Raw genomic sequence first — 15,381 nt, 5'->3', positions numbered from 1 at the left:
GGTTGTAGGCACCTGATGGGTATTAAGTGTGTACCCATAACAGTAGCATAAACGGCGACGCACATAAACCGTGGCAGCATAGGTTGGCTCCACGTGCCAAGAAGTTGGAGGTTGCAGCTCTGCAGATGTTCGTAATTGTTACTGGAATCGTGAGGAACGTCTTTGAAAAAAAAAATCGTTCAATGTGTTCCATCGGAGGTGGTGAAATGTAACGGATCCTACGGGCGTTTGAATACTCAATAACACACGTGTACCTGTGGAACTTCCGGTTCTGCCCATAAAAAAACCATTTGCGAGAATATTGCATATCTATCCACTCACCGTCTGCCACCAATTCGCCTTCTATGTTCACCGTCAGGGTTGCCAATTTTTTTATGCGTAATCGGAAGGTTTGATGAACAAAAATCGACAGTTGTCGGTAGGCTCAGCAAACAGAATAAAAAATGTTGAACATCATTTTTAAGTCTCACCTGCTTACTCATAAATTTATAAAATCATATTGGTTTTCTAAGTCCTAATAAAAATCTATAAGAATTTTGAAGTTAAACACGATAAAATGTTTTCGCATAAGCTTTTTAAAATAACAATAATTTAAAACAAGAATTTATATGAAGAACTTCGAAAAGGACTACACAACATAATGTCTTTCTCGCTTCTAAGTTCGATGATCCATGAAAATTATTATTTATCAAATTTATCAACTCTTATACATAAAAGACGCTTGATGTGGTTTAGTTGATTTCCGACCAGATGGCAAATTAAATCAATGTTATTTATGATATTTAAAACTCCATCTTATTTGTTATTAAGGCTATCTTCATTTATTACGCATATGTGAATGAATAAATCAAGCCATAGATATATTTCTTCAAAAATTCAACATGTTTATTATATCTTATCGTGGTTTTTACAAGAGTGCCGTAAAATGGTTTGAATTTGCAACTCTTGGTAATTTATCATTACATCTAACTTAACACAAACATTAGAATCTATATTATATAGTCAACTCTCAATAACTAGATATTCAAGGGACCGAAACGTCATGGAGATATCGTGTTATATGACATAAAACCAGTACAACTGCGATCGAAGGGACTATCGAGTCCTGGTCACCACCAGCTAGAGACCAATCGATCAAGTTTTTAGCTTAAGCGGATGTACGAGTCTCCAGATTTGTGCTCTCGAAAAGTTGAGAATTGGTTTCGATTCATCTTCACCTTAAAATAAATAAAAGTTCTAAAATCGGTAGTTAATTTGAAATATCGATAGTTTATTAACTCAGGCCTGTTAATCGGTAGCTAGGCCGAAAATAGCTTGGCCACTAGAGTGATGCAAATTTTGAAATTTTGGCTCCCCTATGCTTAAACGATATATATTATGGTAAATAGCATCCTCCCAAAGTTTGAAATGATTCGGAAGATATTTGACTGTGCACAAGCCATTTGAAGTTTATATGGAGATAACTATGGAAAACGACAATTTTATGCGTTCAACCCTCTATCTCTTCGTCATAATATTTTATGGAAAAATGGACACACCCTACTCATGTGAAATCCTCCCAGCTACAACTTTTCCGAAGACCACATTTTGATTGGACGTCAGGATAAATTGCTATTTATAATCATAAACTGGGTTTGCATTTTGCAGGCTTAACAAACTGCTCGGCAGGCAATAGTGGTGCTCCTGGCGGGTAGAATAGATCAAAGTAATCCAGGCTACTATGTTCTACAGCAAAAAAGCAGTGTTGCTCTGAAAGCGATTGAATGATCATCTCAGCATGATTTAGACTTTGTTATCAATAATAACAAATTATCCTTAGGTCCAATCAAAATGTGATCTTCGGCAAAGTTGTAGCTGGGAAGATTTCACATTAGTAGAGTTTGTTCACTTTTCCATAGATTATTATTACGAGCAGTTAAGGACTGAGCACAAAAGGTTTGACTTTTCCATAGTAATTTCCATATAACTTCAAATGGCGTGTGCACAACCAAATTTCTTCCAAATCACTTCAAATTTTGGGAGAATGATTTTCATCATATTTGACACCGTTTAAGCATAGGGGAGCAAAAACTTCAGAATTTGCATCAGTCTATTGGCCACCTTGTTCACCGCTCATAGACTGAACGATTCAACTGAAACGGTGTGAATAAGGTGGTGTCGTATCGACGCTGAATGTGATAATTTCACCTTTGGATGGTATTGAGGAGTCGAAGTTGCGTTTACCCCACGATGACGATGACACGGCCGCTGTGACGTGAGCAAACTCGGAATCGATGGAATTATGCCGTCCGGTAAGCTTTCTGATTTGGAGGAATCTGATGGGCAAACAGAGTGTGTCTACACACAAGATTAGGTTTCACTTTCTACTACCGGCTGATGCTGCTGCTGCTGCGATGGACAACGGAGATGATTTTTTCCGGACGTCGCGTCGTTAGGAAGGAACTAATTTTTGCTAAACTAGATAGAGACACTGGTGATTGTGGCAAAAAACCGGAATCGAATTGAGCAATTATCGTCGTCAATCACGGTTGATTGGTTGGGGTGGAGAGCCGAATCCGTCCACAGTTTGTTTTTCTCAGATTTTTCTTTGCGGTTATTCGTCGGATGTTATCTTCATGGCGCAACATCACCAGTGATTCACCACATTACCGGATGACTCAGCCTCCCATATCAGAGCTGATGCGCAAGATGAGATGCCTTCGATTACCTATGTTAATATGAAAGTGAAATTCTTCGGGGCATACCGGTTGACGCAGCTGGATCATCAGGTTGGACCATGAAGAGTTACGAAACATGATGGAACAATGGAGAAGCTACAGGATGAGTTCATCGAACTAAGTTTGAGTTTTAAAGGCCTCCACGATTCAAATGTTTCGGATTGAATGGTTGCCTTGTTCCGTAATGTCAAAAAGAAATTGATTAGTCGTTATTGTAATTCCGAAAATTGAACATTTGAAATGGGTTGGATTTGAGTGAAATGTGTAGAATTTTGTCTGAGAAATATGTTACATGATAATTACAATTTTTGTACTAGCGCACTATAGTCGGTCATCGAGTGGCTCGATAACTTAGTTTAGTTGGTAAAGCACTCGTCTATCATTCAATAGGCATGGGTTCGAATCCCACCTAAAAACGTGTTTTTTATAATTTCACTCATATTTTTTCCATCCACGCGTAATTAGTTGGTTAATTTAAACATTTTGGTTGAATTCGACAAAAAATTGTGTTAGTCCTGAGATGACAAACATGTATGTCAAATTCTACACTAAACTTTGTTGAATGAACAATATATTTCTCTACGAGTACCGATTGTGATTTTTTCTCAAACCATGAACATTACTAAACGATAGTCCAAATTGTTGGGAGGCAAAGCGTCGAATTCCCTAACGTCAAATGCCAAACCGTCGAAGAAAAAAAAAACGTCGAATGATGCTTTTCCGGAAGAATAAATAGTTCACTATGTATCCAACTGTTGAAAATAATGAAGATTACACGTCATGTTAACTTCATAGATCCGATTTAAATATAAAGTGTTGAAAATTTAAGTTTAAAATCATGTAAAATTGTGTTATATGTCACGTTATCTTACAGAATCCTGCTGGACTGCATGACATATAATTGAAGTGTACGAGACATACAATGAAATTTGAAAAACAGTTTTGAATCGCTGTTGAAAATTTACTACTTTCAACGTTTTGTTTGTCTATTTTTGTCCCTAAACCAGTTCAATATAGAAATATATTATATCGTTTAGTGGTACATTAGACGTCAAGCTCAAAATATATGATATTCGGTTCCGGGTCATTTGGCCGAATGCCATTTGGAAATAATAGTGAATTATAGTTATCATATTATTGCAGTGAGTTTCGAAGCTGAATTTTAATAAGTTCTTATTTTTAAAGTAGGTTAATCATCATTGATATGCACATAATGGCTCTTTGATGTTAGTTCAACAAATAGTCAGTGCAGAAAGAAGAATATCCTTAATGTAAGCAAATATTCACTTCTATGCTAGCGGTAATAGCTGCCAGCAGAAGTTTTTGCATTGTGTTTGCAGTCAGCTTTTGACAGTAACTAAAACGGTTCACGAATGGACCGATGCACCAGTTCACTAATTTGACGTTTGAGCGGTGCCGATTTCACTCGTTGCCATGGTCACGTAAATAACACGGCACCGCTCAAACGTCAAATAGTGAACTCGTGCATTGGTCCATTATTAGTCCTGCTGCAGGACTGGATTGCTTCGATCCCTCGAATCGTATTATGTATTTTTTTTTTTTTCATAATTCTAGTAACCGTAAATTTTGGCTTCTTCTTTTCATAACGGAGAAACTATGAGCTTTTTCCACGTACAGTATTAGACAAAGCATTTCCAACTTTTTCGATTTTTCATATAAAATTACCAACTTTGGTAAGCTATATCTCGGTTATTTATAGACCAATTTGAATAAGATTTTGGCAGAACATCAGACATAACTTGAATTTTAACATATATTTTTTAGTGATTTTTCCAATCACAAGTTCAAAAGCAGTAACGGTTTGACTAAAGTGAATTTTTTGACGATTTTTTATAAATGACATAACTAAACATATTGAAGGAATAGCTTCATGGTATCTTCAGCAAAGTTGTAGATTTTAACGAGTTTGCCCAAGACAAAGGGCTATCAGATTTTGAGATAAATAGTTTAGAATTTTTCGTCGAAAATTACACTTTAGTTAAACTGTTATTACTAATGAACTCGTGATTAGAAAACATATTGAAAAATATATGTTAAAATTCCAGTTATATCTGATGTTCTGTGAAACTCTCATTCGAATCGGTTTATAAATAACTGAGATCTAGCTTACCAAATTTGGTCATTTTGTATGGAAAATCGAAAAAGTTGCAAATGTTTTGTCCAATACTGTAATTGGTCACTGAGTCAATCGGTTTACTGCTTTACGCAAGCAATGGTGCAGAGCTCAGTTGACACGTTGCAGTCCTAATATTGGAGGAGAAACAGAAATAATAGCCTTTGATCAAAAAAAGGAAAATCTCTTATGAAAATTTAAGCAAGTGCTATACAAACAATTTGTATACTAGTATAGATACAAAGAACTGCCGATGAATTAAAGAAGGTAAAATTCCCAATTAAAATATGAGCTGAATTATTGCCAACAGTAACAAAACCAGTATAACTCTAAGGAATGGCCTATGCTTAAAAGCTTAGCTTAGCTTAGCTTAGCTTAGACTGACTACACATATCAATGGTTGCTATTCCGTGATTGACCGAAGTCAGTGAAAATGCACAAAGAATCAACTAGAAGTTCGGCTGGGATTGGCCATAATCTTCTTCAGTGTGCATAATTCAGTACCTCTATTTATACAGGGTCAATAACGGCGCCGGTCTTGTCCTTGCAGTCAGGTGGGGTTGGAGGAAAGAATGTTAGTGTGTAACCTTTGCTATTTGGAGACCGTGTTTGCCTCTGCATCTCCACAAAGGTTACTGAGAGGGATGTTTGTTAGTGGGGAGGATCGTTGGGTCACAGGATTCACTTTGATAAGTGATTAGACCATGATGAATAGCTTTTTGTCAAATATAAATATGTTTTATGAAAATGTAATATTTTCATTTGATATGAACAATTTCTATGTAAAGGAAAATTATGCCGACACTTGAGGTGACGAACCATTCAAAGTTTGTTGAACAAATATCTAAATGTAACATTCCTACAGCTGTCAGGACGAAAGCATGTGTTATTATATTTTACTTATTTGAAAAGAAACAAAAACTCGATTGGCTGAAACATCATAAAATACTCTTATTCTTATGCCGACACTTACAGTGGCGAACCATCCAAAGTTTGTTGAATAAAGTGAACCTTTCGCAAGTCTACACTTGTAGTGTCGAACCATTCAAAGTTTTTTTTTATAATTACAAAAATAAAGATAAAAAGAAAGGGGTGTTTTGAACACAAAAAAATGTTAAACATAAATAATTCATGAATTAGAATTTATGTCGACACTCACAGTGACGAACCATTCATAGTTTGTTTAAAAATCATTTTTATGTCCTACCGTTGTATCGATTAAATGTGCAGTCATACATATTTTATAGATTAGAAATAGTAGCATGGAACGAGCTCACCAATTGATCCGTCATCCTTGACTGAGCAGCAACAATCCACATTCAGCTTAACTCGTTTGCTCGGCTATATAAAAGCACTCAGAGAAAATAGGCGCACGACCCGAGAGGGAAAAAAACTGACGACTGCTCGGGCTTTCTTGACGCACTGCCAAGGAGCAATCGTCAAGGTCGAAGATCAAACAGAACTAACCGATCGCGGCACTTTTTCACTTTACTCGACCGACGCGCAACATGTTTGATCCTGCCCTCGTCACCCGCTCCCGCAGAAGCAAGCGTCAAGGTCGGAAGATCAAACAGATCTCTCTAAAGAATGGCCTATGCTTAAAAGAAGGAAAAACTTCTAATGAAATCATTAAAAAACTGGAACCCTATCATACCATTGATAGCCCCAGATGAAACAACCATGAGCTTAGAGTCTTGATGCAATGAGTGGAGTTCACAACTTCGCCCTGAAATAACGGGTTAATTTTACCATCCTCTTGGAGCTCTTATATAGTGAAAAAACATGACGTCCCGTCACATCATTAGTGTCAATTAATTAGCTGATCAATTATTTGGCAACACCCAAGAATGTTACACAAAAGTGATGTACGACTATTTCGACACGACTGCCTCACGTATGGTAAAGTGTCCTAAATAAATATTAATAATAAAAAGTGTTGTAGTAATATTTATTTTTTTGTTCGTAATTCGGCCAAACGGCATTCGACCAAATGGCGTTCGGCCAAACGGCATTCGGCCAAACGGCGTTCGGCCAAATGGCCGGACACCATGATATTCGATATGAAAACGATAAAAATGTATCATGATTAAACAGACTTGAACATTATATATAGAAGCTCTCTACTAATTTACTGCAAAAGTGCTTTTTGAACACTAATCTGAGAAGCAAATATAGAAAAATGCAATCTAGGCCTTGATTAATACAGCGGCAGTAAAATTAAATAAAAAAATGCTTCAGAAAGTTAGATATAAATTCAGAACTGCTATAATCAGTAATCACCAACACTAAAAAATAAGACAAAGTTTGTTCGAGATATCCTTCAACTTAAACTTTCCTGGAAAGCATATCAACCACCAAATACACATCGAAAAGTTTCCGATACCAGCAATACGGATCCTGAAAAGAAACCGGCTCGGAAACTTAAACCACATACCACTTGGCAAAACCAAAAGTCAAGGGAGAGAAAAATGCACCCCTTTACAGAAAACCACCTGATACTTCATCAACTGTGGATTCGAAAAGTTTTCTTTTCTCGGAACAAACATAAAACAATTTCCTCGCTCTCTCGTGTTCTGATTCCGCCGAAATGTACAACCGTTTTCCATGCTTTATTTACGATTCCACCACCTCTGACGCTCAAACTTTCCCATCCAGCATCCATGTTATCGGTAAACTGCTGAGTTGGACTGCGAGAAAAGCTAACGATGTTGAAAACACTGACAGGGGCATTCTTCTGGGTAGTCCCTTTCCACCTTGATATAGCATCGCTATCCTTGCCAGTTATAATAATGCACCGCAAAGCATCTCTGGGAGCTTGTCCACCAAAGATATCCGCCCAGGAACCTACTATTGAGAAAACGTCGACAATATACGGCAAGGATATTCCGCAAATTAAGTTCTAGACGGGTAGGCTTCGGGTTGGCTTTGAATTTATTGTGGTGGCTTTATTGTTCTGCAATTAAGGGGGATATAAATTAGCGCAAAGTTTTTTATGAAGACTAAAAACGGCTGGATTTTTTACAACATTGTATACTACAAGTCGTTTTGGGGGTAAAATATTTTTGAATGCGGAAAATATATATGTATTGCTCTTTTATGAATAAGAGGATATTACGATCAATAGAAATAATTCCAGTGAAGTACTAAAAATGTTTGCATTGAATCGTTTAACAGTCTATGACTAAACTGTAGGATACACACATTTCAACAAAACAATTCCAATGATTTATTAAACGCATTTAATCCCACCAAGCATAGCATAGCATAGCATAGCATAGACTGACTGTACATGTCAATGGTTGCTACTCCGTGATTGATCAGAACTGGTAATAATTGCACTTCGATCCAAATGAATAAGGGATGGGAGTTTCCGCTTACTCTCGGAGTGCAATTTTAGCAGATCTTATATTATTGATTAATAACGGCGCCGGCCAAGTCCTTACAGTCAGTTGGGATAGGGAAGGAATGTTAGGGTGTAATGATTGTTGCTTCTAGAGACCGAGAATACCTCTGCATCTCCACAATCATCACGGGAAGGGTGTTTATTAGTGGAGAAAGAAAAGATCTGGGAGCCACCTTTGGTCGGTGATGCGATCCATGGATAAGAAGGAAAAATACGATTTATACTTTAAACTAGTTTTTAGTTTTTTCTCAAAAAGTTTTTGGTAGAAGATTTGAAATAAACGTCAACATCTATAATGTCGAACCATTCAAAAGAAGTTTTTATCAATAGCGAAAAGAGAAAAATATATGCGTTTATTTTAAATTATATGAAACAGGAACAATGCCGACACTTGTAATGACAAACCATACATAATTTGTTTGAAAATTACATGAAAGTATTATTGAACATTTATGCCTCAAGAAGAAAAGTCTTTGGTAGAAGTTTTAAAATCAACGTCGACATTCATAATGTCGAACAATTCAAAAAATATTTCAAGTAATATCAAAAAATTTATTTGTTTATTGGAATTGTATAAAACAGGCATAATGCCGACACTTGTAGTGACGAATCATACAAAGTTTGATTGAATATTACAAAAAAGTAACGCTTTCATGAAAAAATGTGTTATCATAAGCATGAAACGAGCTCACCAGTTGGTAATCCATCATCGACTGAACACGAATATCTTTTCGCACTCACACAGCGCGAACAGCAAAACTTCTCGGCGCCCCGAAAACGAACCGTCTTGTTTGGGCTTTCCAAAATACTGCCCAGCACAACACGCGAAACGAAAACCAAACACTCCCGGCGTCCCGAAAACGAAGCGTCTTGCTTGGGCTTTCCAAAACACTCTAAACGCATTTAATCCCACCAAGCAACGAAAATCTGAAATTATGGTGTTTCTAAACATAATCTATTCTACAATCTTATTGTAGCTATATAAACGACAGAAGATCTCAGATTTTGTCGAGTTTTGACCTACTAATCCCGATTATGAAGTTGCTGTAAGGTATCTCTTTATCTTTCCTTTCTCTAAATATTGAAAAAGGATGCTTTTAATGAGCCAGGAAAATGAAAACTCTCAATTTACAGTAGAGGTTGAAAAAGCGTATCTGTCATAGGATACAAACTCTAGTTGGATTAAATAGTTAAGTACAAAATTGAATTCCATGTTTTTTTTTTTTCAAATTATTCAATTTAGATCTTCTGAACATTATATTTAAAAAATCTAGACAAATACCGATTTTTTACAGTGCAAACGAATGGCAAAATTCCCAACAAAAATCGCTTGGAGAAAAGGAAACCATAAGCATCAGCAACGATTTCCCCTCGAGTAGAAATGAATTAAAGACAAACAATTGAATGAACATGATGCAGCTCTTTGGCCACTTCTTGCTCGTACTCACATTCCTTGCACTAAATGTTTGCAATTGCAGGAAGCAACGTTGGCCAAAGAAGACACACATAACTATCGATTTCAGGTTCTGACGTTGTTTTCAAGGAGCATTCCGTTCGTGGCAGATATCCAACTATCAAAATGAAGTTTTTATTTTTAAGCAATTTCGAATAATAAACAACTTTGATAGGTTGGAATGTTCACCATGATCAGAAACTATGGGAAGTGGGCCAACTGCTAGAGAAACAGTTTTGAGTTTCTGAAACTTCCAATTGTATGGAAGATTAAATTCACATGCTCCATCAAGCAAGCTTGTTGAAATTGAGCTGGATGAGATTCGAAGAGATTTAGTTGACTGATTCCAAGTTTCGATTTAATATTAGCCTACAAGGGTTTTTTTTTCAAAGTTTATCGCAATCACAATTATATGGAGATGCATGCCAACTTAAGTAATTCTGTTTGAATTCATGTTAATAAACTTCATTACAAGTTATTACTAGTATCAAACTCCTTTCTTTTCAGGTATCATATTCCCCGGTGTTCCAGCAGAGCCTACCCAAAGCCATAACTAGTCGACCAATGCTCAAGCTGGCATCGCCCACCAGCACCTTCATCGGTCCGCAAAGACCCACAACCGGAACTCCCCTCTATGTATCCCCTGCCACAACCCAAATGACCAAAGCCACATTTCTCCCCCTGGGCGTTCCCGCCTTCAAACCCCTCCCGAAGAGTGACACCGAAGCGGTGAGATACGATCCCGTCGCGGCCCAGCGCAACTTCTCCCTCAAAACCCCTCAAACCCCTGATCTTTCCTTCCAGAATCAACTCATGAACCAAACCTCCTCCTTCCATCGCCCCTCCCGAATAACCGCTGCCGCAGCTCCCAATCAGCACATTGTCTACAAAGACAACACCATTCACGTTCAGAAAGTCCCCGCCTTCCACGCAATGCCCGAATCCGTATCCCGTATCTCCACCGGTCCAGTGATCCAGGTGGACAACAAACTGTCCGAACCTACCATCAAGAACTCCATTGTGACCGTTCCTTCACGCAGCGATGTCTCCAAGGGAAGCACAGTCGTCGATGGGGTTGACCTGATGGGCCACACTGTCGAAGAACTGGCCGCTGCGGCCAACGTCAGCGTTGAAGTCATCAAGGAAGCTATCCGCGTCCGCAAACAGGAACTCCTCGCCCAACAGCAGTACCAGAAGCAACAGGCCGCCATCGTGCAAGCTCAGATCCTGGCAGCACAACACGCAACATCTACGACGACCACAACGACAACCACGACTACTCCTCGGCCGCGCCGTTATCCGACTCATAATGGACATAAGGTTAGACACAATTGTGGAAAGCTAAGATTCAATCAATCAACAGCATTTTTTGCAGGTCATGAACGCACCCAAGGAGTACTACCCGGTTGGATACGACAAGAACTTCGATGACAACTTCACTTCCAAGGTCGATCTGCCGTACACGACGTTCAACTGTGGCGAGCAGAAGCACTTCCCCGGATTGTACGGCGACGAAGACCTGGGCTGTATGGTAAGTGTTATTGAATTAAAATTTCAGTCGACTCTCCACATCTCCAATGTCAATATCATCCGCGAAGCAAACAAATTGACTGGATCTCGTAAAAATTGTACCCCGACTGTTGAGCCCAGCTCTCCGCATAACACCTTCAAGCGCAATATTGAACAACAGGCACGAAAGTCCATCACCTTGTCGGTCCCCGGCGTGATCCAAACGAACTGGAATGTTCGCCTGAAACCTTCACACAATTTTGCACACCATTCATCGTCACCCTTATCAGTCTCGTGAGCTTCCCGGGAAAGCTGTTCTCGTCCATAATTTTCCATAGCTCTACGTGGTCGATACTATCGAATGCCGCCTTGAAATCTATGAAAAGGTGATGCGTTGGGACCTGGTATTCACGACATTTTTGGAGAATTTACCGTACAGTAAAGACTTGGTCCGTTGTCGATCGGCCGTCTACGAAGCCAGTTTTATAACTTCCTACGAACTCGCTTACTTTAGGTGACAGACGACGGAAGATGATCTGGGATAATACTTTGGAGGCCGCATTTAGAATGGTGATCGCTCGAAAGTTCTCACAATCTAACTTGTCGCCTTTCTTGTAGATGGGGCATATTACGCCTTCCTTCCACTTCCATTGTGCCTATCAGCCGATGCATACAAATGTTCAGCCTCACCTGGCCCATCTTTATGAGTTCAGCTCCGATACCATTACCAGCAGCTTTATTGTTCTTCAGCTGGTGAATGGCATCCTTAACCTCCCTCAAAGTGGGGGCTGGTTAGTTTCCATCCTCCGCAGTACTGACGAAGGCATTTCTTCCGTTGACCCGTCCTTCATTGCCTGTTCTCTCAGCGCCATTCATGTGTTCATCGTAGTGCTGCTTCCACCTTTCGATCACCTCACGGTCGTCCCTCTAAATGCTCCCATCCTTATCCCTGCACATCTCGGCTCACGGCACGAAGCTGTTGCGGGTTGCATTCTGATAGAACTTACGTGTTTCTTGAGACCGGCACAGATTTTCCATCTCCTTGCACTCCGTCTCTTCTAGGCGGCGTTTTTTATCCCGAAAGAGGCGGGTCTGCTGGTGCCGCTTCAGTCTATAACGTTCTACGTTCTGTCGGGTCCCTTGCTGCAGCATGACCGCTCGCACTGCATTTTTTCCTCCAGAATCTACCTACATTCCTCGTCGAACCAATCGTTCCGTCGACTCCGTCCCACCTACCCGACGTTGCACTCAGCTGCATTGTTGATGGCTGCCTTCACTGTTCACCAGCAGTCCTCAAGAGGGGTTTATCCAGTTCACCCTCTTCCGGTAATGCAGACTCGAGTTGCTGCGCGTATGCCGCTGCGACATCCGGTTGCTTGCGCCGCTCTAGGTCGTACCGGGGCGGCCGTCGGTACCATACGTTGTTGACGACGGAGAGTTTTGGGCGCATTTTCACCATCATCAGATAGTGGTCAGAGTCGATGTTAGCGCCACGATAGATCCTGGCGTCGATAATTGAGAAGTGCCGTCCATCAATCAGAACGTGGTCGATTTGTGATTCTGTCTGCTGTGGTGATCTCCAGGTGTATCGGTATGGAAGGCTGTGCTGGAAGTAGGTGCTACGAATGGCCATATTCGTGGAGAAGGCGAAATCAAGTAGTCGTAAGCCGTTTTCGTTCGTCAGCCGGTGGGCGCTAAACTTTCCTATCGTATCGTAACTTTTCTCCTGGTCAACCTGAGCGTTTAGATCTCCTTTGATGATTTTAACGTCATGGTTTGGGTAGCTGTCGTACTCGCGTTCGCGTAAAAAACGTCTTTATCATCATCAGTGCTTCCGGAGTGAGGGCTGTGCACGTTTATTATGCTGAAGTTGAAGAACCAGCCTTTGAGCCTCAACTTGCACATTCTCTCATTGATCGGCCACCACCCGATCACGCGCCTATGCATATCACCCATCACTATAAAAGCTGTTCCCAGCTCGTGTGTGTTGCCACAACTCTGGTAGATGGTTTGGTTACCTCTAAACGTTCGCACCATTGATCCCTTCCAACACACTTCCTGCAACGCTACGATGCCGAATACACGGTTCTTCAGCACGTTCTCGAGTATGCGTGTGCTCCCGATGAAGTTGCGAGATTTAAAGTTCCACGTACCGAGCTTCCAATCGTTAGTCCCTTTACGTCGCTGTGGTCTTCGTCGATTGTCCCGGTTCGCATTTTTCTCGTTAATTATTCGTTGCTTGATTGTTTTACGGCTGGCTCGCAGGGCCTGCAACCAATCCCTTAGATTTCCGGAGGACCATTCCCCCTAAATGTTCGGAGGACCATAGATCGTGTTTTGCTTAGAGTCATTCTCTGGCACTCGGACGATAATCAGCCGCCCCTGACATGGGGAACAGACGCTATTGTGAGCCGCTCCTAACATGGAGTACAGACGCTCCAGGTTTGCTGAAGCCACAGCTAAAGCAAAACTCCCCTTCCCTGTCAGCATACAACCAAAGTTCCTACCGGGGTTGGTTACCAGATCTTCCCCAAGGTTACACGTACCCGGGCAGAACCCCGAGGAGGTAGTGATAGGAGTTGCTGGGCAAGAGGCGAAGGGCCACACAAAGGGGTCTATTTATTCCTGCAGGTACGTGAGGTACCAATGGTACGCCATGCCCAGCCATTTACCAACCATAATCGCGTCTAGGTGACCCATAATAGTGTGAGCAGTATATATAGTTTTAAATTTTAGTAGAATTTCAAGAAACTTTTATACAGCAGTATCCAATATTGAAAAGGAAATATTGCTAGAAAAAAAATCTGTAGGTATTTTGGAACAATATCAAATATGTTTAAATGAAACCTTAGAGTTATTAAGAAAATTTCAAACAAAAATATAATATCAAATCAGAACATGTAAGGATTCCACTGAGATTTCTGAATGAAGCCATTATAGTTTTTAGAGGAACTAAATATTATTAACATTCTGATTTCAACGCAATCCTTCAAAAATAATTAAAAGAGTTTTTTGAGAATTTCTGTTATGTTTCAATGAAATTTTTCATTAAAAAGTCTTAAAAATCCCTATAACTACCCTAAGTTGATTTTGAATAGGGGAAAGGGTGGTAAAATGAACACCTTATGGATATCATCTTGTTTCCAATAGAAAAACGAGGAATTTCAACAGTTCTATCGCACAACATCAAAAGTAGGGATGTTATCTAAAGCAGCGACATGAATTCAGACTAAAGTAGCTAAATTTTCACATATTTTTATCGCTAGCAAAGAACGATTGAAATACTCATTTTACCTGCACTATTTTGGTAAAATGAACATCATGCCAAAAACGTGAGCAAAACAAATATTTTTGAAAATTGTCATTGCATTTCCGAAAATATATCCATTAAGGATTGTAACCCATTCAAAAAGAAATTTAAAGGTATCAGATTTAACATCATATCATAAGGATATTCACCTCACTGAAAAACCTCAAGATCTCCGAGCGAAAAGTTGCGTCAGTTCTAATTTTCAAACGTGATATTCTAAAATCTTAGTTTTCGTTTATATTTTCATTTAAATTGAGCTCCGTATCAACCCGAACACTCCGATTTATGGTCTAAATCGTCCGTGCGTGATAAAAAATCATTGAAATTTATTATTTCTCGGTAAGAGGCACGGTTTTCATTTTGCCATCACTTCCCCTATATTTCTGTGAATGTTTTTGATGGGTGCACGACGTTAGGCATAAATACGTTAGGCATAAGTACGATAGGCATAATTACGATAGGCATAATGGACGTTTGGCATAATAGATATTTGGCATAATTGACGTTAGGCATAATGGACGATAGGCATAATTTTCAAAATGAAAATAGAAATCGTTTACTGAAAAACTGTACTCTTTTTTTTTTGATAATTGTGAAAAACTTTAAAGATCTAAAGCGTATCCTTTGAAATGTGATTGCCTTGCAGTCATTCCATAGTTTTGAATCATTTTTAGAACAAAACTTGATTAAACGATCAGCATTATGATGCTGTAAAGGGCCTTCATTAGCTTTCTGGCAACTTCTGCGACCATAGAGCAAAGCCATGCTGAAGGTATCTTAGTTCGATTCCTAGTCGATCCAGGATCTTTTCGTTTTCTACACTTTCTTGGCCATGAAGCAAAATCGTATATCGTC

The 15,381-nt window shown here is 39.5% G+C and overlaps 1 protein-coding gene across 4 annotated transcripts in view; it reads left to right on the top strand.

The window, feature by feature from the left end:
* Positions 1-15,381, top strand: part of LOC5572844 — a 375,823-nt gene that overhangs the window by 348,026 nt on the left and 12,416 nt on the right. For 3 of the 4 annotated variants that reach the window (XM_021849986.1, XM_021849984.1, XM_021849985.1), the window contains 2 exons: positions 10,215-11,027; positions 11,083-11,238. In XM_021849986.1, the coding sequence (XP_021705678.1) occupies positions 10,215-11,027; positions 11,083-11,238 (969 nt within the window). The remainder of the gene's footprint in view (positions 1-10,214; positions 11,028-11,082; positions 11,239-15,381) is intronic. The other variant, XM_021849987.1, reaches the window with a different exon arrangement.

This window comes from Aedes aegypti, chromosome 3, assembly GCF_002204515.2.
Source record: "Aedes aegypti strain LVP_AGWG chromosome 3, AaegL5.0 Primary Assembly, whole genome shotgun sequence".
In the NCBI taxonomy this organism is placed as follows: Eukaryota; Metazoa; Arthropoda; class Insecta; order Diptera; family Culicidae; genus Aedes; species Aedes aegypti.
The sequence above is the reverse complement of the archived record's forward strand: the minus strand, read 5'-3'. Positions and strand labels throughout refer to the sequence as shown.